At 36.8% G+C, this 26,220-nt stretch overlaps 1 protein-coding gene across 3 annotated transcripts in view; it reads right to left on the bottom strand.

The window, feature by feature from the left end:
• Positions 1 to 15,640: 15,640 nt before the first annotated feature.
• PHF14 (PHD finger protein 14) overlaps positions 15,641 to 26,220 on the bottom strand; it is a 151,800-nt gene continuing 141,220 nt past the window's right edge. For all 3 annotated transcript variants that reach the window (XM_071735327.1, XM_071735326.1, XM_071735328.1), the window contains one exon: positions 15,641 to 15,822. Coding sequence is in view for 2 of the 3 variants with exons in the window: in XM_071735326.1 (XP_071591427.1) it covers positions 15,748 to 15,822 (75 nt within the window). In the remaining variant the exon portion in view is untranslated. The remainder of the gene's footprint in view (positions 15,823 to 26,220) is intronic.

Genomic DNA, 26,220 nt, shown 5'->3' with positions numbered 1-26,220 from the left:
ATAGATAAAAGAGCACTGAAATGAGCCTATAAATTCTTGCTGTGTCATGTCTCCCTGTTCAGAAACCACTAGCTGCCATCCTGGCTCCTTCCATACTTGGTTAATATCATGTTCATATTTATCACTCAGCAATATTCTGAGAATATTCTGAGAATCTTCAGAAACTAAAACCTGGGAATGGCTTTTCACTGACTGGCTGGATAATTAATTTGAAGTCCTTCTTTTCCATCTGCATCCATTATAATTTATTTTTTTTCAAAAAGCTTGAGAGAAAGTGCTCATTACTTAAAAAGTTTTGGAGAAAATTAGTGACTACAGTTAAGTCCTGAAAAACATCTAAACCAAACCCAAGAAGAAAAGACAACTTATTAGACCAAAGGTGGGAACACAGCTAAGATCCACTGTTGAATATAAAAATTACTGAGTCACACAGTGGCCATTTTTAAAAAATCAAGCCATTTGCAGCCCTTCAAGTGACTGAAAACACCATTTAGAGAAGCACTATATGTGCATGTGTGTGTGTGCACATGCATGTCTGTGTTTCTGGGGGAGGAATAAAGCTTGCAATCATGAAATTGAGATTATTTTGCTCTCATTTAATTTCACATTTTTCTAAGTGGTGGAGGCAGTGTCTCAGGGATAGAATGGAACCTGTAACCCATAAAATTTCATCTGGTTCAAAAGAAAATCTAAATTCTCCTTATCATGAAAACAACAGTGATTTAAATGTCAACAAATAGAATTATTTATCAACAGTTGCACGGCCTCACAGAATGAAGCCCAATCAACCCTATTCTCAAGGAAACCATATCCTTTTCTTTAATGCAAAGATGGGAATGAAAATGAGTACTGTACCGACTGATAAAGGGGAGCTATTGCTTTCCAATAAGGTAAATGGCCTGATCCCAGAATCGTTTGGCATAAAACTGGTTTTCCTGGTAACATGAAAGGGACATTGTTTATGGAGTCTCTTCCTATTGATTCATTCCCTCTTTTCAAGCTCAGGCATTGCTGGAACAGATTGTCTCCTCTGGTGCAGACCCAAGCAACATCTGATTCACCCACTGGCAGCCATTCAAGCCTATCTGGACAAGCAGGCCTCTGTGAACTGGGGACTTCAGGTTTTTTTCCACAGCTTTTATCAGCAGGTTTCATGCTGTTGAAATGATCTTGGCAGGGCCACTCACACTAATCCCTCGCCCCTTTGTGCCACTGCTGTTTAGGAACACAGCTCTCCTTACCTCTAAGTATGTTATCTCAAAAGACTTCAGCCTAGGGAGGCTGTGCAAATGATCAGTTAAATTGGACTCCTCAGACGAATCGGATGATGTGCAAAATCAATGCCCTGTAAAAACTAATATAATTTTTTAAAATGCAATTAAGTTAACTAGCTGCCTATTTAACCTTAGCATTTAAATCCCCCAAGGGCTTGGAGCCTACAGTTGGTAAAGCACTCCAAAACATCACCTAAATACATTTCCTCTGGGTTCTAGTCATGTCCTCCGGTGCCAGGAGCCACTTTGAGCGTTGAATTTTAAAATTAAATCCAATATGCTAAATTCATGTAAGTAAGATGAGCCACATGCTTAAACACCCATAGCATCTGGGATGACAGTCTGTAGAATAATAGAATAATTTGTTGTATATATGAGGGGAGGAATTTAATTTATCTGTACCTACAATCATACCCAGGAGCTGGATAAAAATAGATGCCAAGTGAAACAAATCATTTTAACAGCATGCCTCTAAATATCTGAGTGTCTTACAACTGAGTGAGTGTCTTACAACTAACTCCCCAAGGGAAGAAAAGGGCCCAATCCACACGTATGTGTAACCATCAGCACATGGTACAATGTTTCATATTGGGAATCAGATGTTATCCAATGAAGGCTCCTAAGAATAAAGAAAATTAAGACCAAACTCAGAAACTCTGGGGAGTCCTGGAAATAATGAAGGATGAAAGCACAGCCTATTTTAGGCATATATTAAAGCATTTCTCTATTTGATACATAAGCATTAGTTCTTCAAAGACAGTCTGAAACACAGGAACAACCAAGACATAAGCAAATTTAAACCGTGCCAGGCAAACCCATTCAAAACTACAAAGGCTGAATAAGAAAAAAAATTGCCATGGGTCAGTGCAATGTCAGAAGCAGAGGAAAGATTTGATAAGACTACACTGAAAGATTACTGCGGTCACCAGACATCAAAAAATAGTTTCACGATTCAGTAGCCTGTATACAAGATGACCAGAGCCCAAGACTGAAAACTACTTGAAAAAGATTTCTATAGCGGCTCCTGAAATTGCACATTAACCATCTTTTTGATCACATTAGTAGAGAAAGAGCTGAAAGAAAAAAGGTACAGTAAGACCAGCCTTCAAAGCAGAAAATGCTTACTTGTTAAACAAATGATAAGCAACACGTACAAAAACTCTCCTTCAAAATAACCCTTAAACTCATTAATATTTTGTGTCATTTAAGGATCAGTGAAACATGCAAAGGGATGATGGCAATGTCCTATTAATAGGAGGAATAGTAGTGAAATTCTATTTATTTTTCAGTAAGGAATAATTTACTGCCAAGATTAAACAATGGACATAAAGTAAATTTTTTTACCTACCAGGACAATTCTCATAATAGTTCAAACATTATATAGCATTATTTAATGTAGCAGTATTCCATATACAAAGTCTATAACATTTCTCATATTATCAGTCAGAAAGAGCAGATCAACTGCTCTGCCCAACATTTGTGAAAATACAGTTTGAGCTCAGAGGCTCCAACAGCTGAAGAAAACCCCTCATCAAAAGGATACAGGTCTGGAATGTTTCCTCACATCATTTTCAAAGAAAGCCCAGTTGTCACCTCCTGAAAGCTGGTATTTGACTACTAAGATGTAGCCTGCCCACAGAAATACCCTGATTTTCCACTGGTAATCTTCATCTCCAGTATAGCAGAAAATGTAATAACCCAAATTACAAAATCTCACTTTAAAAGGTAAACAAGGCTTCGGGCCAAACTAAGTGATGAAACCCTACAAAATTATGGGGAACACATAATTTTACTGTGTGGGAGGAAAGCATCTTAGTGACCAAAACTAAAATACAGAGTGTTTTCAACTGACCACTTCCAATTCACGGAGAAAACAAAAAAGAAAATCGTGATGACTGCAAGAAGAAACTCATCAGAATTACTTGAACTAACGATGTCAGCAACTATACTCTGCTTTCCAAATCCTTGCAATGGGATCATTTGCTGCATTCAGGAACATGGCAGGATACAACTCAATCAGTTAAAGTTTTGGAAATACCCTGGGCCAGAGCTGTGCAGAGTTGCAGAGGGAGCAGGGCAGAGGGGCTGCTGCCTGTGGCTCCAGGCTGGCAGCAAAGTCTGTCACACTACATGAGGTTTACTCTGAGGAATTTCAAATGTACACCCAGTAGTAAATTCTAGTATGGAGTCCAGCAGAAATTGCTAACTGCCAAATTTCTAAGAGAAATAGCCTAACCCACCTGAAAGTAGAAGCAGAACAGAAATTTACTGTGAATAATATATAATATACTGAATATACTGTAAAATCCATTCTGCTCTTCCTACCAGCAATTAGAAATTGAGGACCTTGAGCCCTGGAGCTCTTGCATGTCAGTAAATTTATTCTCATCAATGTTTTATCTGACTACAAGATAATACTTCCAGACTCACAGGACTTTGTGGCACCCAGCAACTTGCAGAATTTGGAGATTTTATTTTGGTGATTAAATAGTTATCAACCTGCTGCATGAAAATGCAGGCCTTTAAAGAGAATGTATTAAGACTGTTCCTGGGAAGGTGTCTTTCACAGTGTCTAAGTTATTTGCATTTAAATTGAAAGCCTGAATAGATTATGTTAAAATACTTTAAATCTTCTTAAGAAAAAAACAAAACCCATTCATCTTTATGTGTAAAATACACACAGGATAACATACACAATGTTTTGGGGGTGAATCTGAGATCTGCTGCAGTACCAGTTTGCATTATTTACTAAATATGACAATATTAATACCTAAAGGTTACACATTACAGATGAATAGGCAATGTGACTGGGTGCTGTAGTTCCTTGCAATGTCAATAGCATTCTTCAGCAGTTCTAGCTGAACACCACTTGCATGCAGTATTTCTGTATTGATAAAGTCCTTACAAAATGGACAGAAGATGAAAGAAAGTACTGAATTTTATATACTGATTTACCAGTGCTTTCTGCATAGAATTAAACACTTCTTTCTTCTGCAAGAGCAACCAGTAGCCTGTTTTCCTCTTTGTAAAAAAAAAGATTCTTCTTTTATTTACCATAGTAGTCATTTGAACTATGAAGTAAACTATCCAGAAGGCATCATTACCATGTTTTTTTTATGTCAATTACAGGTGCAATTACAGCCTGTGTACAATGCATGTGTACATATTTAAAGGACAGGCATTATGAGAATGTGGGCTATAATTTACCAGTTTTTCATGGAAATTGTCCTTCATCCAAACTTTCCTTTACAGTCAAGCTCTCTACCAGAAACTTAAACCTTAGTGAACATAAGCTTCAGGAAAGTAGCACAGTAATTAGCAAGTACAAGAGCTAGTTCCATGGGGAATTCAGAAATAAGAGCTTTCCTGTTGGGATAAATAGTGGCTGTATGGAAATGAAAATGTTTTGTTATAACACTTCATGCTATTAAAATAAGTCTCTGCTGAATTCTCTCACATGGGAATGAAAATTCTGTTGTGTAGTGACTGGCACGATTAAGAAATGTCTCATGTCAAAATAGAAACTTCAAGTACTTTTTTAGATGAGAACTTTTAAAAAAAATCAGAATCCCATTAAGAAGCACACACTGTTTCCTCAGCATCCTAAAGAAGCAAAACTCCTCCCATTTTCTTCTTTCACACTGTGAATTAATCTTCTAAATAAACTGGACACTTGTAATATGTGACAAGCAACCTGATGCCATCTCTTATTATACTGGTCCTATTATTCTATATAATACCTATGGACAAGTGTAATAAAAATATGCAAATTTCCTAGAAAACTGGTATATTCTGCCCTCAGTTAGGTTTACCCCTTCGCTTAGTGTGTATAATTAACATAGAAAAATTAATTGTGAGGTTTCTCATTCACTTGTTTTGCTCTAAGTTGAACCAACAGGTTTTATACTGTGTTAGGTTTTACAAAAGAAAAGAAATAAAAACACTGGTCTTTAAGTGCAGAAGAATCATTCTGCAGCCATATAAGAGTCATTACACTCTACCTTACAACAATCTTGAAAAAGTTGATTTGGCAATATAAATGTGCTTTGCATATCCTAGAAAGGACATACAAGCTATTTCCTTCAATCAGCAAAGTTAAGTTGATAAACAGCAGGCATTTGACATTTCTTTTTATGCCAAATGGAAATAACTGTAATTTGATTAGAGTTTTATCATAGTAGAACTTCATTTTATGGCATAAATGTAATTTGACCATATTCTCAAAGATTTTTAATGAGAATACTCATTGGACAGGATGTAATGAACTATGTTAGTTTTTATCACTATGAGAACACTACATTAGCATCTCTACAAAAGCAGAATGGTAAGACTTTTCTTCAAGCTCCTATTTCCCCATGATGACAACTGCATTAATAAACTAAGAATTTTTTTTTCAAGTGGAAATGAAAATTCCAACTCCTACTCTAATTTAAATCACTCTGTAATATAGTTTAACAACAAAATAATATTTCATGTGGCTTACAATCAAGCAAAAATCAAATAGTCACACCCACAGATATTTGTGTGTGTTTCTATGTGTGCACATGGTATGGTGGATCAGAGGCAAGGATTCTTTATTCCATTTTCATTCCTTGTGGACATTTGTCAGCACTGCAAGCCACTTGCAGTTTAGCAGAAATGAAAGCAAGGTTTGTCCAAGCTTCTGAGTCCAACTCAGAAAAGGATTTACAAATGTGGGGTTCTGAAGCACAAGCACATCAGTGTCACTAACACTGTACTTATCTAAAAAAAATGCTGAAATAGAATAAAGAATAAAATGTTGAAATAGAATAAAGAATTTATGACTATTCATGGCTTTTTGACTAGTTACAGATATGCAATGATGTAGTTTCCCTGCATGTGGTAATAAAGCAGGAGCTTGCATGGCAAGGTCTTGGAGAAGACATATGACCCACAGTTCCTTAGAAGCCTTCTCCCATTGTGATGTACTCACAGTGTCATCACAAATCAGCTTCTTTTGCACAAGACATAGGTTTAAAATAATTTAGTAAGGTAAAACAAGACAGCTTGTATAATAATCTGTTATATGAATGACTGTGCTGCTTGCCATACAAGCATAGGTTAACTCCAATGAGTTCCTGGTGGCTTTGATTGTTCCTCTTTTTTATCACAGTACCTGTCTTGACATCAGAGTGTCATGTACTTTACTTCACCCATCGATCTCTTTTCCCCCAAATTCACTGCTTTCATTACCTGTGCCCACATAATTCACCTTGCCTTGACAGAAGGGAAAGAATATACAGCCTCCTCCTCATGAAGTAATCAATAGTGCTCCAAAGATAAGCCAGACAGTAAAGGCTTGTAAATAAGTGTCATTTCAGTCTTCAGCGTCCCTCCATAGGTGACATCTGCAATGTTTTTAGTCTCAATTGACCTGACCCAAGGGAACAGTGTCAAGAAGTCTCTGCTGAATTGGAGTTTCTGAGGTTACTGCTTCACTGGAGAATCACCACCATGTGCCATACTGCTTTTCTTTCATAAATACTGGACCTTTATTTCATAAATACTGAACCTTTAGCCTTTATTAAGAGACATAATGGATGAACCCTTAATGGATTATTACCAAAAGCAAACACAGCTTTCTTTAAAAGAGACTATGTGTGGGACATACCCTAAAGCAGTAACATTGCAGATGATACTTTGGGCTGACTGTATTTCTAATAGAGCATTTGGCTAAAAGAGATGTAATGAAAGACTGGCCAGGAGCTTCTACAGAATCATGGAACAGTGACAGCTACTAAAAGAGCTCTGTAGGCAGCAGTTTCTACAAGGTGTATGCACAGCATTTCTGTCAGCAGGGTGAGACAGGCAGACCTCTCCAGAGCAAAGAATTGCATCCATCCCTTTGACAAAAGAATACGTAGGGGAAAAGCTACAGTCAATGCTACCTGACAGATTAAAACAATGATTTAAAACTTTTCTACCTTTAGCCTTTTTTTTTTCTTCTTGGTATCTATCTGATGTTTTGTCTATGGTAAGGCATAAAATAAAGGGATGCAATTATCTTAGTGGAAGTGGAAGTGAAACAGAATACAAGAAAAATATCAGCAAAAAATCCCTTTCAAGGTATATCTAGGAGACTGAGATTATTTTTCAGAAATACCATGCACACATCTTGCAAGTTCAGCTTGTTTGTTTTGTGATAAACTCCAAAGGTCAGTCCTTTCCCAAAGATAGAGAACTGGTGGTGAGGAGGGCAGGACTTACACTCAAAGGAATGGGAAGAAATTTCTGAAGCTCCTTGTCACTGCCAGAGCTTAGTGACATTTACTGTGTCAGCTTGAGCTCCACAAGCATCACCTAACTGTATATGCTTGAGTTGTTGGAAACTGAAGGAGAAGAAAAAAGAAAACAATTTAAAAAGGCTCCCAAACCAACACTTCAGTTCTGTTTCCATTACCACGTTTCTGAAGGAATGATCAATAAATCAATAGGCCCAAATTCCTGACACACTCTAAAAGGAAGTACTAAAATTTTCTATTAATTTTAAGAGGCTAAACAGTTAAACTGAGTCTTATTTTAGAGGTGGTGTTGGTTTGAACTCCAGGACTTCACCTGGGCATCCAGAGCCAGGATGCTTAAAGTTGGGAAACTGGATGCATTGTAAAGCTCTGCCACAAAATGGAAAGTGACATTTCCCTCACGTTCCCATAGGGTAACCAGACACCCTTGGAGTGTATAGCAAAGTATATTTTTTTTACCATTCCATACATTTTACTCTTTCTATTTGCACATGCAAACTACTAAGTATATTAATATTAATTATTTATTATGGATCAGACAATTCAGGTGGGAAGGCTTCTCAGAAGGACTCTTGGTTGAGGCTCCTGTTCACAAAAGGGCCAGCTTAAGATCAGACCAGGTTTTTCAAAGGATGGAAAATACACAACCCATGTTACAATATCACTGTAAGAAATACAAGGAATTTTTATATATCCGTATATAAACATAAAACTCTATTTGACTTCTAAAGTTAAAAAACCAGTAGATCATGTTCAAAAAGTTTTATATGGCAGGTATTTCTAAGGCTTTGTAAGGTACTTCCACCAAACAAGGAAATCTAACCATAACACCAGGAAAAAACCCATAGGCTAGAGCCAGACTCTCACTATGTGCGTTTAAGTTTTAACTCAGAATAGAATGGAGACTGATTTATTCTCATTCCTTTTTACTGTTCCTAAAAATCTGGACCCAGGACAATGATCAGGCAACTCAGTAAAAAAGCCTACAATAATGAGAAATAGTCATAATAAAAAGATCTTATTCATTGTAAACAAAGCAGTAAAGGGAATAGGTCACGAACTTGCATGTACATCAGCAACTAGGCACTTCATTTGTGCTTAATAAATATTTAGTTTTAAAATAATCTAAAAACTTCTCCCTGAGACTAACTGCTCAAACAAAAATACAAGGTGATTGATTACACTGGAAAAATTACCTAGTAATTAATACTCCCAACAAAGCAGTTATTTTGACTGTCGTGAGTGTTGTTTCCTCAGCCTTCTCCCAAGTCCTAATGAAGATGTGTTTTGCCCTACTATAAAAGTCTGCTGCTCTCTGCAGGTTAACAAGCACTGGACAGTAAGAAGGTGGGAAATTAATTCAGCCTTGGTGTCCTCTCAGAAAACACTTGGGATTGCCATATTTTCTGGTAAGAGATCCTAAATCAAGTGAGCCTGCATGACTTCAGCCATTTCAGCACATCCAGATGAGAGGAAATCTTTGAAAAAAAGGACTACAGGGCAGAGGGACAGTCGTTGGTCAAAAATTTCTATTTAAATTGATACCAGAGAGCAACAAATTGGCCAAGAATGAGACCTTTATGCATTTTTCCTACTTTAGTGAGACACTACCTTTACTTGATACTCCAACCAGCTTTGCAGACTAACATTGCACAGAATCCCAGACTTCTCTTGTGACATTGCAGCTGATTCAATGTTTGAAAACTAGGTTGATATCTGAAAACATAAAGACACTAAAAATTTAACTAATCATTAAAATATTTAAGAAATATATGGTTATTTCATAACACTAATGTTATAGATAGATGTTAAAACCAAAATGTCCAGTACTGTCAAAAAACCTCACATACTGGTGACTGAAATGATGATCCATAAAAGAAATACTAAGCAATTGTATTTCAGCTACTTAAACAAAACTATCCCAAAGTCTTCCTTGTGGCTAACAGTGCTGCTATGTTCTAGCTTTCTAAATCCAATGTCCTCAGCAGCTAATTAGTGTTTCTTATTCCACAGGGGTTTTAAACACTTACTGAGTATTAACTCATATAGCCTCTAAAACCTTCACAGCTTACTGATGATTGAAGATTTAGGTTATTTGTGTTTTCTTTTCTCTCTGGGAGACTGAAATTGGCTGGTTTTGACTCAGTTTATGTCACAGCCCCAACTTGCAGACTGTCTCTACCCAGACGTCCTAGAGAGATCAACTCCCATCTATAGAAATGCAAACTCTGACACTGATTTGGTGACAACTTTTCAGCAGTAAGTAACTTACACACAAGTTACTAGACAAGTTACTGGTGCTCTCCAAACTTTTCCTTTCTGTTATGATAACGAGAGTTTCTCTCAACTCTGTCCACCTGTTCAGATACTTGGTAGAATGAAATCTGATTTCTCTTAGTATCCCTCTGTGCAAATTTAATTTGGTACAAATGGCAAGATATTAACTGTAAAACCTGGTGGCAACTGTATACTTTAAAGGGATATATTCTATTTTTTCAATAGAAGCTAGCAGAAGCATGTAGCAGACTAGTGGCATTAATTGCTTCCAGCTATAATTCCTTCTTTGTGAGAATTCTAATTGCTGGTGCCTTGCTAGAATGCTAGAAACTGCCTGTTTTTTTCCTGAAATAATACAGGCAATGATGTGCTATCAGCACCTTTCTGATATACTTCCCTCTTACCATAAGATGGCATAGTACATAAACTTTCAGTAATATATTATAACTTAAGAGTTACTAGATCAACATGTATATGATGTTCATTACTGTCCTTACTGCCTCAACCAGAAAAAAATGGTCTCACTGTTCCATTATCTGTTACTGTATTCATGGTATGCTACTAGTTCATCATTGCAGCTCTTTCAAAACAACATGGCTTGGCAACAAAAAAGAAAATTATAAAAATTCAATCAGGCATAAAATGACTGTATTTTTGGTTAAAGTGCAGAACAATGGCACAATATAGGTTTGGCATACCTTTTGTTTTTATTCAGCTGTTTAGAATGCTGTAGGTATAAATGAGAGACTTAAACCAAGCATCAAAACTGAACCTTTCAGACGTTAATGTGATGATAGCTGTGTTATTATGAACTTAATGATATCTAGTGAACACAAGAATACATAGGTGTCATGCTGGGAAACCAATGATCTGGCTCTCATTCTGACTCCAGGCAAAGAATATCTCATCAAAGCTATAAATTTCATGAGTCTGCTCCCAAATTTAAAACCCTTAAGGAAATGGCTTTCGTGGTTCAACAGTTTTAAAGGGTTGCTCTTACTTGGCTTTGTAAAAAGGAAATTAATAGTTCCTCCAAAACAAATCAGAATTATGCCATAGCTGCATGCATTTTCATGCTGTTGCCTTCAGCATTTTACTTCCTTCTCCAGATAACATCGTTGCAGAATCCACATGGAATTCACTGTGGGGAAACATTTATTACCTGCTATGATTTTGCACTACAGCCTTAGATGGGTGATAGAACTCGTTTACTCATTGCTATGTAAAAATTGCTTTCTTTAGGTCATGTGAAATAGACTTAGTTTCTACTCAACCTTCACTTTTCACAGAGTAAAACCCATCCAGCCCAATGTCAGGGAGAGTTAGTTTCTGTAGCATGATGCAGAGCAACCAACCACAAGGTAGATGGCTTGTGGGACTGCAATAAAAAAGAAGCACTGAAGTGATACACTTCTCTGTCAGCATGGTTTTTACCCTTGAAAAATTCTGACTGTGCAAATATTGAAGCTCCAAAGAAAGAATAGTCATGTTTAAATAATTTTCTTATTTTAAAGGTATAAAAATCATGCTTTCTAGTGAGCAGAAAATGAACATTGGGTAAGGATTAGCTGTTGCATGTCACATTTAATTTTCTTTTCATTTTCAATGCACTATGACTGGTGCTGCTCAGGACCAAAACCATAAATGAGCACCAAATGTCCAGTGTAGCAACACCTTCCAATGTATCATTAACAAAATACCAAAATACTGCGGATCCTCGTTTAACCAGTAAGAACATACACAAATATTGGAATTAAAACACTAAGACATGTTTCCTTCTGTGCATAATCCTTATGATTAGGCAACATTTTAGATCCAACTACTTCAATGTCTGTGGAGCTACAAGCAGGAGATTAACAGATTCTGTGTCAAAAGAAGCTTTGCTTTTTTAACTCATGCCAATCATTTGGAGTCCTATCTTTATGTGATAAAGTAGGATTTAGAATAAGAATCCTTGAGTGTCAACAATTAGTTAGTATAATTCACCTAATAGTAAACTATTGCAAATACATCTATGACATACCTATGATACAACATGAACCACACTGTAATCAATCAGATGTTACTTGGTGGATGGTTGACAAGAACTTTCACTCCACAAATTGCTGACCCTCAAGTGAGTGGTACAAAGGTGAGACATTATTCTCTAAGAAAAAAAAATGTAGCAATAGACAAATTTGCTCTTCTCTGGGTGTGAAGTGATTGTCTGTAATAGAAAACACAGTGTTGAAGTTCACAAAATTCTCAATAGTCCATTGTTCCACCGAGGAAAAGAGCAAACATGGAGGACTGAACAAAACCCAACAGCAGTCCGTCATAAACTGCACAAAAAGCAGTAAATTTGCTTTAATATGAGGAAAATGACAGTTTTTCCTCAAGCATAGGAAACCTAATTCTCCCCAAAGCCACCCTAGAATAGCTATCACTGGTGCAAATCAGAAAACTGCAATTCCCAGCTGGGGAGCACCACCGTCATCCAGGAGAGGGATGGAGCGGAATACATATTGCTCTCTCCATCTAGACTTTCAGAACAGCATGTGAATTTTATTGTTAAATAACTGCATACGGGGAGAGAGAATTAAATAGAGATCATGACTGGCTCCTTGGGCACATGTAGTGTGTTTATTTTGAGTGTCTGTGTATATTTACATACAAAGAACACACTGCTCCATATAAATAGGTGTCACCAGCTGAATTAAAGTTGTCTGAACTTTTGCTCATCTCTAAGTTAGCCTTTGGGCTTCACTTTCAGGTATGGTTTGAGGTTGCTTTCATTATCCAAGCTGGCTTCTATTTAACTGCAGTGCAGACATACCTTTAATAAAAGACACAATATTCTGCATCATGTTTACAGCTTGATTCTGATCAAAAGTAACACTCAGAATCCTCATGTTGCAGCCATCTGCTTTACCCAGTCTGTTGTATCCTAAAAACCTCTGGACACTGAGAAAAAAAATACATGTTGTAAATGAATTTAGAGATGTTGACTGAAAAATACTAATAATCAGCATTGTATCATAATCAGTTGGGTTTGACATGAAGTGAGACAAATGTGGCTGAATCAAAATGCAGTTCTACCTACATCCCTTCCAGATAATTGTGGGAGACCTATTTATTCACTTTTTTTTGTAGATAATTGTAGATACTCACTTTTTTTTGTCCCTTCACCTAGGCTGGTGAAGGGACTGGAGCACAGATCCTATGAGGAGAGGCTGAGGGAGCTGGGGCTGTTCAGCCTGGAGAAGAGGAGGCTCAGGGGAGACCTCATCACTCTCTACAACTCCCTGAAAGGAGGTTGTAGGCAGGTGGGGGTTGGTCTCTTTTCCCAGGCAACCCTCAGCAAGACAAGAGGGCACAGTCTCAAGTTGTGCCAGGGGAGGTTTAGGTTGGATATTAGAAAGAATTTCTTTGCTGAGAGGGTGCTCAAGCATTGGAATGGGCTGCCCAGGGAAGTGGTGGATTCTCTGTCCCTGGAGATATTTAAAAAGAGACTGGATGTGGCACTTAGTGCCATGGTCTGGTAACCACAGTGGAAGTGGATCAAGGGTTGGACTTGATGATCTCTGAGGTCCCTTCCAACCCACCCAGTTCTATGATTCTATGATATTTTCACTAAACAGAAGAGTTTTTAACAGCGTAGGACTATACAAAAAGGGTGACTTTATTTCCTTTATCTTGAATCTGATCTACTTTAAAATGTGCAGCTGAAATGATTTTTTATATATTCTTGAGTTTTCAGACTCAATGTCACATATCCGTGTTTGCATTTTGAATTAAATAACTTAACCAAGGGACTGTTTTCTATTTATCAACCCTGAGTGTAGATTCCTGATGACATACGATGGATTTCTGAAAAAGGAGTTAACCAGTAGTATGATTTATGCAACTGTACTTCCACATTAAATTTTGTTAGGATACAGAAATACTCCTTTTAAGCTCATTAGCATTATGCATTAATGAAAGCCTCTGTATATTGCAATATCTCACTCAGGTGCTTGAGACCCAAGTAATATGTTTTCATACAAAACCTCAACAACAAATAACCACCTTTCTCATCTTGTATGTCTGCACAGTCTGCCACAGAACTCAGACTCACAGCAAAATGACAAACCCACTGCCACAGATTAGAAATAGGTTATTTTTTTCAAATTAGACACTCTACTCCAGCTTCAAATAGGATACTTTAGGTGAATAAACTTAAACATCAAGTGCACAGGGGGTGGGGGTGGGCGGAGAGACCGAGAGGGTCACAATCCATCCCAGCCAGTAACTCCCCCTGCTATTATCCCATTTTTGTGTGAGCTCCATGTGAAACATCATTCTCCTCTTTTCTTAGAAGTTACCTGTTCTGTCCTTCAAAATTCAGAGGCCCTTCAGCCCGTTCCAGTGGCAACTCTTCCCCTTCTTCAGATCCTGATGAATACCAGCCTCTGAGAACTCACTTTGTCCTGCTGGGTTAGCCTGAAAAAAACCAAAAACATTCACTTTGCTCTTGTCTACCCTGTCATCCTACACACTGCTGTGCAGAGCATGGTCCACACGGTCCTGAGTTGTAAATCTGTGCTTATGTCATTCCTAAATCTGTCTCTTCCACTGCAGTGAAGTCAAAATAATATTCCTTTTCCTTTCTGAGATGGTTACAGTGCTGATCTGCACCAAACAGAAGAATGCTGAATTTATTTTATATGTCAACAGACATGATAGCTGCATTCGTTAAAACGAGATCTGGTGCTATTAAACTCCTGTAGTGCAATTGTGATTGAAATTTGTCCATGAGCTACACACATTTGAACCTCATGAACCAGAAAAGAATTTATAAAAGACACTGCTCAAGAACAGGCATGTTGTTTTTAAAATATCTGAAAGTATAATTTTTACAGATGGGATTAAACTGATGATGAATACTATTTACAATCTGATTTAACACTCAATATACAGAGTAACAGTAAACATATGGAAGAGTGGGAAAAGAGGTGAATTTTTTTCAACTGAAGATGATTCAATCCTCCTAGAGCAAGATAAACTTCATTCACAGGACATCAGTGAGTGTTGCTCTCATCCTAAAGAAGAATCAGGAAGATTCCCTGTTTTCTTCATTGCAATCTGTGAAACTATTTGAATTTCTTGTACTAAATTCCCCATTTAGTGGCCTGCACAGGCTAAGAAGTTGAGGTAAATTTGAAATCAAAATAATGGGTACAAGAAGAAGGGGTTTTTATTATTTTAGATATCCACTACTCATTTAAAGCTTTAATGCACAGAAAGAAATTATTTTATTCTATTAGAAAGCAAAGATTGGTATGAAGGGATTGGACCTGTGCAGGATGGCCTAATCAAGAGAAATGCTTGACATTCATTAAATGATCAGGTGAAGATGGAAAAGATTTAGATGGAAGACAATGATAATGAGACACGAAACCAATTACAAACACGTAAAACTAATTACTTACAAAAACATCCTGTACGTACCAAAAAAATCCTTGCCTCCACCCAGTCCTATGCAACATTTACTTTAATTACTGATCAGAAGAAATTTCAGAGCTCATTTAGTAGAACATATTTATCTAACTTTTGCAAATCAAAGCTTATGCTCAGAAAAATATGTCTAAGTTATATCTGTCCTTTAAGGATAACATTGCTTTGTAGAGAAATTGACCTGTTTGCTTAGTAAATGCTGTAAGTGATGAATAACCCATCAGCTTTCTATACTGTGTTCAAAAAGCTTTTAGAATTTTATTGGTATGGTCTCACTTCTGATAATTCAGTTTTAATACAATCAAGAATATCACCAGGAGCTACTTAATTAATTCTCCAGTGCAGCAGGAATTTAATTTTCAATGACTTTATTGAGAACTTTTTTTGTTAATTTTACAATGAGAAACTATAATCACTGTTACACAACTTGCAAATATTTCAAATGAGACAGCAATCTCCTATTTTTTTGATTTTGTCTGTTCCAAATTCAGCTCCTGAGATGGATTTTCTGCCTCAGCTTCATTTTCATCTTCCTGCAAAAGAAAATGAAAACCTGAATGTTAATCAACTTATTGAAGTACACTTTTTTGTACTTATGCATATGTATAGAATTCTGTACAGACTTTTGTCATCTTTTGCCTGACCAATAAGCATAAAATAAGCAAAAATCCATCATTTACTCAAGCATTTGATTTTGCTTAACAGTTGAAATAAAAAGGATAAGAAACTTAAAAAGTCTTATCACCTATATTTATGGTATAAGAATTATTTATTAATAAATATTTCACTGACCAATTTACTGGATGGTTATATAAAGAAATGACTAAACCATACATGGATGACAAAATATTCAAACATTTGCAGCAGACAGAGATAACACACCTTTCTTTTGTTCTTGACCAAAGGTTTCCACTAAATTACTTCTGAATGCAAAAACTTTCATCTTTGTTCTAAAAATTACTTTTGAAAAGCATCTGCCAATGAAAAATGTTTCATTTTTTGGAGACCAGATACGTTTACTTCACCATTTGATAAAAGACAATAAATTTAACTTCAGAGACACTTTATGTGCTGCAGCATCATATTTTTGTCCCATCTAGCATATTTTCTTGACAGGTCTGCCAATTTTCCAATTACTTGTACTACCATATGTTATCTGAAGATCAGTCAGGTCTAAAATAGGAAACATGAGCATGTCAGGCAGCAGCATGCTTACAATATTCTACAGCTTCAGCTTCAATAGTAGGGCTCATAATTCACCAAGGGTTCCTCTGAATCTCACTGAAAAAATGAGGTGACATCACAATGCCTGTTTCCATAGGAATGGAGACTATTTTGTGTCCAGTACAAAATAGTGACCTCCAAAGTATAAATTATGTAAGACTGAGAAAAGTGTTTTATAGGGCAACTCACAACCCATCACATTGTGAACAGTCCTCGTCACACATTCAAAGTATGGTCAGTTTTCCTGCCTGCATTTTAATACAAAAGAAAGAGAAACTTCCTCATTCCAAAACCACAAAGAAGAATAAATGAATAGACATTTGGCAATAAGAAGCATCCTGGCTACTGTAACACCATTTGTCTTAACAGCTGAGAGAAAGGAAATACCAGGGACATTAGGTGGGACCCAGGAGCCCAGGGTGCAGTTTCCTGCTTTAAAAAAGCACATTCATTCTTCTAGGAAAATAACTTTTTTGCACTCTAGTCCTTCTTTTGCTGTAAAAGGGTATTTTGTAAGGATAAGTATAATAAATATTTAGAGGTACAAAATATACAGCAAGATGACATGGGCAGCACAGAATAAAATAGCAATAGAAAACCTCATGAAAAAAATGAGGTCTTCTATTGCATTACAAAACACTAAAATAAAATTGAAAAGGTAGTTCTAATCAAGGAATACACACTCCAAACCATTCTGCTTCTAATCCTCCCCCTTCTAGAGACAGGTCACTGAGAAATATTGACATCACTGACTAAAGGCCAAATGCTTTTTTTTCTTATTTTGCTGCACTGTCATCTCTTCAATAACCTTTAAAACATGTAGTGAGCCCTTTGGCTCTTTTAGTTCAGATGAAGAAATATGTCTGTGCACATGTGTGAAACCAAAGTTTGCTGATTAACTGAAAAAAGAAGTCTAACATATATTCAAGAGAGTGCAGCACACATACAAAGGTCAAACTTCTGAAGAAAATGAAGGCAAGGCAGAAGAGGAAACAAGGAGCAGAGTGCAACTTAGTTTGGATATATTGTTTACAGGTAATAGAGTGGAATGCTGAATAAAGAAGCCACACAGAACCTGTGGCTGCTATAGAAAAACAGGTGGGTTCTTTCATGAAGAACTTGGTATTAAAAGAACAGCAAATTTGCATGTTTCTGAAGGTCCTTACCTACAGAAATTGCATCCCTACTGACCTCAGTGCCAAATAATCCACCTCCCTAGCACACAACCTGCCATTATTCCAAAACCTTGACTTATTTTCCCTCTTACAAGGAATATAAACCCTAGACATTCTTTTCCCAGTACATATATAATATTCCCCCCTAGTAATATACCCCAAATAGAGGAAGCAAACAGACGTTTCAGAGCCTACAGGGCCATACTTTCCCTGAAAACTTCAAGAGGGTGAAGGGTTATTAGGCTCAATACTGAACATGCTCTGCCTAATTTTTTTTAAGACAAAAAAGTTTTAACCTGTGTAAGAGGTTTTGTAACAGAATCTTTTGGCTTTGTATAGATTTGAAATGTTTTAATTCTGTACTTATAACGTCATGCTTGCTCTCTGGAAGATTTCCTGGGTTACAGCAGTTGCTGCAGCCATCAGTGTTTTCTGAGATGCAAAAATGATGTCTGAGTGGCTATGACAGGTCCAGGATTTGGTCTTTATGAATACTCAAGACGGAAGCATTTACTTAGAGATATTTTGCAGAACCAGTACTCCTTCCTTTGTTCATCTCCTGTTGCTTCAACCAGGTAAAACATATTCAAAGAGGTAAAATCTAGCAGCAGAGTATAAATTTGACTTATGTGGGCAGATTCCCACACACAAGTCATCCAGATCCCCGACTCATATTTCAGCAAGTTTTTTTTTAATCATAATTTTGATATGTTTATGCCCAAAAGCTTTCTGAATAGTATTGTTTTAAACCATGCTCCAGACAGGACATCTTAATTTTACAGAGGAGCTTTTCCTCCATCTCCATTTTCCAAGAGCAGAAACTCACATTTCATTCTGAAACAAATGATCAGAGGATTTAGGATCTCTGAACGTGGGTGACTGGTGTGCAAAGCACTGAGTAATGATGGGTGATCTTTCTCTGAGGACAAATTATCAAGGGGAGAAAACTTTTTCTTTGTCAGGTGTTTCTTGAGTCAGATCAGTTCCCAGAGCAGTGTCTACCACATGAACAACAGTGTCAGCAGAAAAGAGATGGCAGAAATTTGACTGGCAGGAGACACAGGGAAGAATGAACCCCCCCAGCTCTGGCACCCACAGAGCTTCCTGCTGGTAAAAAAGTGACAGCAGTGGCCTGAGAATGGCAAACTTACCAATGACCAAAAATAATCAGAAAATTCTGAGATGTAAACGCCTATAGAGTATAATAAGTGCACTATCACTGCAAGGACACTTAGAAAGGATGTGAACTGGTTATAGATTTGAACTGGTGCACATATCAGCCATATTCCAAGTTGTGAAGATTTCCTATGCTTTCAGTTTGCTGACAATGCAAAATTTTTATGAAATTTATTATCTTTTTTTTTAATAGTCCAAGAGGCATCCCAGTGATTGCATCTAGAATACTGAATCAGTTAGTTTCTAATGTCACTAATAATGTTTGAATTTTCAGCTAAATAGCCTATATAGCATAATTGTCAAGAAATTATGCCAGTCTGCAGATTAAACATATTTAATATATTTGTTTTACTAATTACCACCTATCATTATCATCATTGTAATGCTTTTAATTCTGATGGATAGAAAAAAAATTCCTTTTTTTCATGTTATCTGTTAAAAACCAGTCCATGATGGCAATGTGTAACGTTGCTATTACCAGTGGCTCCACAGCAGATGAAATACTGAAATCTGGTTTCTGTTTCACAGTGATTCAGTTCAATTATTTCTATTAATGCCTCACATCTCTATTTTATTTTACCACTTATTTTGCTTCCAGCTGCCTATGACTCTACTGTCTAGTGTTTTCTGTCCTAAAAATTATGAAACAATCACCTTGATGTTTGACCATTCAGTGATCAAAGGAGGTTTTGCTAGCAGATGTCACAAATCAAACTTCTCTGTATATTTTCTGACTACAGACAACTATAGACTCCAGTATTATACAGAGCATTTTGAACACGCACTGAACATTAAAAGATGCCTCAGCACAGATCTGGTGACTTGTCAGAGTAGCAAAGGGAAGAGAATCCCTCAAGACTGTCTTACTAATCTTAGTGAAAAAGTGCATTTAACAGCCCCAAGATTATTTTCATGTGTAAATGAGTGAATTTGCAATGAACTCCCATTATTTCAGATTTAGAAAACCAACAATGATTAAGAAAAGTAGGAAGAACTTGTTCAAATCAACACCCTGATAAAATGTCAGCTCAGCCAAGCTCCTGGACACCTCAGCAGTGTTCTGATGATGTTTCTGGACTGATGGAGCTTCCACATCATCTTTTTTCCTGCATCCTTTACCCAGGCATCCCTCCTTTTTCCTGATAGAAACAAGGTATTGGATTAAAGGGTCCCTTGGATGCTCTATGGTTGTCTTCAAATGTCTTATGGACATCTCTTCCCTCAAACTAGTTGGAAGATGTGCATTTATGTGTCACAGTAACACAACAGGGCCACAAATTTAAAACTGGGACCCTACTGTCTGCCACCTAAATAAGCGTTGTAAATTACTGTTAAAGTACTGACCATTTAATAGCTTTGCTGCAGTTAATGGAAATACTTTGAGATTAAATGCCGTTAGGTGCTAAAAACTAGAAGTAAGAAACTGACTTTTAGGATCCTATTTTCAAAAATTTTATCTGACAGTTGAGAGAGACTGTCATAACTTTCCTTTTAAAGCAGGTTTAAGGTCAACTAGAAATGGTGTTGTGAGCATAGAATAACAAGTCTCTCGTGGCAAATTACTTTTGTAGTAATTATACCAGAATACTTCCCTGTACACAAATTTTAGCATCAAAAAAAAGAAAGAAAGGAAAAAAAGTGTCTAGAGATAGGGTTGTGGGTGTACATTTCTCTTCCTCTCCCCAACAAGTTTCATTCAAAATATTTAAGTATCTCTTTTTATTCTATTAGTTAACAATATGAAATCTGGAAGATGACAATAAATTAGAAAATTCTTAGCTCTACAGGGAATTTGCGTAGAACAGATTACACCTCAAATAATCATGCTAAAAAATGCACTGATTCACAGATTTGTGCATCACACTGCACCTGTAATTTCTAAAGTTGCATTACAAAAGTATCCTTAATAAAATAAATTTGCTGTTGTGTGTTTTGCAAACTGTAAAACACGTAACAAACAACTATGTATTTCAGTATTATGTAAGTGAACATCTGAAAAATAAAAAAGTATGCAAAACACAAAAATATCCAACTATAACAAACAACTAAAGGGTTTTCTATATGATCACAGATTCTAGAAATTTCAATTCAAAAACACTCAGGCCCAAATTCAGATATTAATTTTTATAGTGTCTTAACCCAAAAAGAGCTTTAACATGACTAATACAGTAAGTGCCAGTGAGGGTGTCCAGCTGACATTTCATCTTCCTCAAAACACCAATTGGAAATAGGTAAAAAACCTTTCAGTACTCCTTAAGTATATATCAGGAAAAAGGGACTTCAGAAACTATGAGAGCTTTTTTTATGTCTATGTCAGAGTCTAGCTTTCCAATGTCATAGGAAAAATTTGAAGAAAAAGGAATTTCAGAGCTAAAATCTGGCAACTCAGTTTCCCTGTTAACTCAGTAAAAAAGGAGCACCCAGTACTAATATTCAAAAGTTATTTTTCTTCCAAAGCCTATCTTATTTTCTTCTAATATATATATTACTGACAACCTTTATAATGAAGAGTGGTGCATAAAATGCAGAGTACAACTGGAAGTGTTCTTTGCCAACGGGTATTAGAAACAAATATAAATTCCTTGTGATAGATGACAGTTTTCTGTCACTGCAGCCTAGCAGTGATAAGGCAGCTGTTTGTTTCCCAAGAAAAGGAGACCCTTGCTACATGGATCATTTTCATAGTGACAGCCTTGACAAGTTTGACATTTGCTTCACGAAATATTCTGAAGCAGCCATCAAGAAAATGCCCCCTCTGGGACCACTGGTAAGCTGACAGCCCTACCTTTTAATGCGCATCTCTGTTAATTCTTCCTGTCAAAGCCCACCAAATTCCTACCGTGAAATCTCTGCTGATCTTGTACATAAAAAAAGAAATGGGGCTATGAATGAACTAACCACGATGATGTAAGTAAACATGACATCAATTAACTGCAAGCAGCTCTCCACCCCATTTTGTTCAATAAAAAGAGCAACGTTGAGCTGCGGGTTTCCTTCCCGGCTGCAGTACGTGGGATGGTGCTCTAGGTGGCAATACAAGACTAGAAGAACTATTTTGATACTAAATCTTTTAGGAAGCTAGAAGCAGCTGCATGTTTATCACAAACTCTTTCTTTTGACTTGCACCGGTACAAGAACTTTAAGTCTTTTGAAATATTGTTCAGTGTTCTGTATTTTCTATTTCCTTGTTTCTAATTCTGATTATACAGATAGCTGTACCATTGCAAGAGCTCTTACAGTCAAATTTCATCTCACGATTAGTACAGAAGTGGAATTTCATGCCAGATTTCAAATCCTCCATCTGTTTCTCTCCTTTTTAGAAGGCAACCATTCCACTGAGTGGCCCTTTTGGCTGACTGCCACTACAGTTGGGATGCTCTTCAGGGCAGGTGGTGTTTCAAACCCTACCATTGTTTTGCAAGTTCAGCTGGTTCTCCTTGAAATAGAGGAAAATGCTTCCTCTTCAACAATCAGAGTCTTTAAAGGTTTAGGTTAATAAACTTGAGACTATCTATAAATACTTGGATATGACAGCCACGAAACATCAGCTAAGAAATGAAACTTTAACAGGGCTGCACTGTGCCCATATGGGACGGGCCTCTTGTATTTCCAGCCTGGTCTCAGTCTTTAAGTCTGACACTCTCCTGACAAGCTGCCTACAGCTGAAGGCAGCTAAAAGACATCACTCTAAACATTACTTAAGACACATTATAAAAGGAAAAAGATAGCACTGTCGTATGAAAGGAATAAATCTATCTCAATAACAGAGAAAACCTAGACCCCAATGAAAATCTTGTAAGAAAAATGAGTGCATTACATGCTTCTGACCAAAATTAATTAGAGTTTTAATGTGTTACATTTCCACCATAATTCTTTAAATGGTGCATTTATTTCATAGTAATAAACACTTGGTTCATTAAGTAAAGTTCAAAATCTGTGTTACTCGCTACATTTAACAACCTTTGGCCCTCTCCTTCAGTATTTCTTGATTCAGGTTTCCAAAGCATTGAATAAGCAATTGAGGAACACAGTTCAATTTCATGACTTTGCATATTTAGGATTCTCATTTCATCTAAGACAAAGGGCAATTAATCTACCATTCTACACTGAATTCCAACTTTAGTGAGCCATGATAGATACTGAAATGAACTTACAGGAAATGCTTAATTAAATTACAGTAAAAAGCATAACCTAAGTTTTTTCTTTTCTTGTGACAAAAGAAAATGCACATTTAATTAGAAAAATTCTGCAACAGTATTATAAAATTAATAACTTGAGAATTCATTAAAATATTGCTATTATATGACAACTAACAATTCAGAAAGCTTTTTTCACCTTTCCTTTATATTTCATCAGAACACTGCAGCTCAGTACAATGAAATTCTGTTCAAGGCATAAGATGGATCTTTCAGTGGAGCTGATCTGATGACACAGGAGTATGAACAATACAGCTAAGGCCTTTATTTTAGTCACCTGTTTTCCAAAATGTCATGTAAGTAAATGCTGTAAAAATGGCTTAATATCTGTTGTAATACTGAATGCCTATATTTAGTGAGAAATCATGAAGCTGCAAACAAAGCTAAGAGAAATAAGAGATAGGGGGAGGACAGGCAATGACAACAGACAAAACCTGTGTTACTCCTGATGATGAAATCAGAGATGGAAGAGACTCTTGCTTTTTAAAAAAAAAAACACCAAACCACAATTCCTTTCAGTAGGTCCCCCAAAGCACATGCTGACATTTAAATTCAGAATGCAATGATGATAACTAGACAGGCATTTCAATGATTTGAGCATCAATTAAATAAAATTCCCAAAAGACAATTCTAGGCTAGGACCAGATCCACATCTTTATGTTAACAACACAGGTAAAATCTCTCATGAAATACCTACACCTCCCCCACTGATAGAACTCATTTAATCCAAATTAACACTAGCACTGCAGAGCTACCCAGAAGTCAAAATCGTTCCTTTAAAAGCTGTACAAACATACTTTTAATTTGACAATATAAACCAAACATTTGGCTATGGACATGAAATCAAACAAGATGAGACAGCTATGGCTTTAGAAGTTGGAATTCAGTTGGTTTGATGGCTAAAAAGGCTTGCAGGTTTGCTTGGTTTTATATTTTGATTTTATTTCTGTATTTGAAGCTAGCACTTACAGTTCTGATCCTATAATGATGCCTGAACAGTCCTCTTTCAGACAGCAGATCAATTCAGCTGCATTTGAAGCATCAGGAGTGTATTGGTAATAAACACGTAGCCAATTGTGAGGCAAAATTGCAACACTTAATATATGAAGGTTTCAATAGTTTCAATCTGATCACCTTCTAAAGTAAAAAAATAATGCATTAGGTTAAACAATAGAATGGATTCTCTTCAACCTTTGCTCGTCTTTGCATTTCCAAGTGAGGTTTTAAAGCCAAATATTAATTAATTCAGTGGGTATAATGAAGGATGTTTCAGTAATCTGTCATGATAGCAATGTTGCTTCTCTGTTACTTTTTGAAGTCAGAATCTGATGAAACTCTTTCAACTAGAAATAAGGCAATGTCCAATCATTTATAGTACTACTGTCAAAAGGAAGTTTGCAAACTGCTGCTCTCTAAAAGCAGCATCTGTCTCCAAACACACTCTGATACACCTTTTTCACTAATGATATTTATACTCTTTGTAAGAAACAAAAGATCAGCTGCACTTCACCAACTTAGAATCACATTAATTGACAGACCTCACCTCAGAGCAGGTAGTCACCACAAACAGGGCTCCTTACAGGTTCATGATGTATTTTTTTCTGATAAATCTAGAAGTTACTGTTTCATTATACTACATCAAAGTCATCTTTTGGCTTGTCAACAGCTTGCTTCCCATGGCTGTCTGCCCTCCAACAAATCACACATAACTTTGTTCGAAGAGTGGGAGAAGAAATACTTTGATGTGATTCAATTACTGAAAAGCTGTAGTCTAAAAGATTCCCAAAGGTAGGGAAATTTGGCAATAACTAATTAGTGTTTTGCATATTTATGGTAGAAGATCTCATTACAGAACTCACATTATAAATCATTATTTATCTACTTTTTCCTTAAAACACTGAAGCCATTTAACATCACTCGCTGAAACTCCTTTTCAAGCTCACTAAACTCCATTCCTCAGAAGACTACTCCCACAGAAGGTATTTTGTCTCCCATTATGCTGTATCACAGTGCTTCCAAGACATAATATTCTTCACAAACACCGAGGGCAACAACTTGCAAAGATCTGTATGTGCATCATTACATTCAATCCATATGATCACAGAATTGAACAGTACAATTTACTGGGGTTATGAATGAAATATACTATAAAATAAGGCTTCTCTGGAATGGAATACTGAGTTTCCATGGGCCCTGGATCAAGCATGTAATTTATATAACGGGTATTTAAGAAGTTGAGGCTATTTTCAGAGGGCTTTTTTTTTCTTGAAATCCTAGTGCTGCCAGTCAGCTACCTCTGAAGACCTCCTGCCCAGCACCTTAGGTAGGGCCAGCAGTGGCCTGGCAGCAAGGTTCAGTAGATGCTGCTCACTGCTCTTGTACAACAGCTGATCTCTTGACCAGCAGCATTAGCAGACAATATCAAGCATACGCTTCCAAATTAATTCATTGTACATTGTTGCACTCTATTTGTTGGGTTTTGTTAACTGGATTTTCTATTCCTGCAAATACAGGAGCTCAAGGAACTGGCTATCATGAATCTAAGAGTTAACAGTTACTATGTAAGAGTTAAGAGTCAGTTACTATTCAGTTATTTTCTGTTTACTGATGATTTAAGATAACCATCATATCTCTCCTTTACTCACAACACAGAAGTGAAAAAAAAAACGTAGAAAAAAATAGGCTCATAGGCTCATATTCTTGTGTGGAGAGACAGAGGAGGGGCACAAAGATGGTCAGAGGGCTCCTATGAAGACAGGCTGAGAGAGTTTGGGTTGTTCAGCATGCAGAAGAGAAGGCTCTGGGGAGACTTTGTAGTGGCCTTCCAGTATCCGAAGGAGGTCTACAGGAAAACTGGTGAGGAACTACTTGTAAGAGCATGTAGGTTAGTTTTAGGAATAAATTCTTTTACTGTGAGGGTGGTGAAACACAAAGAGGTTGCCCTTAGAAGCTGTGGATACTCCCATCCCTGGAAGAGTTCAAGGCCAGACTGGTTGGAGCTTTGAGCAACATGATCTAGTGGAAGGTGTCCCTGCCCATGCAGAGGGGTTGGAACTAGATCTTCAAGGTCCCTTCCAATCCAAGCTCTTCTATGATTCTGTGATTATTAAGAATACAAAGTCTATGAAGAAAATACAGCAAATGCTGTCTATTTTTCGTG

The sequence above is a fragment of the Heliangelus exortis genome, chromosome 2 (genome assembly GCF_036169615.1).
Source record: "Heliangelus exortis chromosome 2, bHelExo1.hap1, whole genome shotgun sequence".
Lineage (NCBI taxonomy): Eukaryota > Metazoa > Chordata > Aves > Apodiformes > Trochilidae > Heliangelus > Heliangelus exortis.
This window is presented reverse-complemented; position numbering and strand designations above follow the sequence as displayed.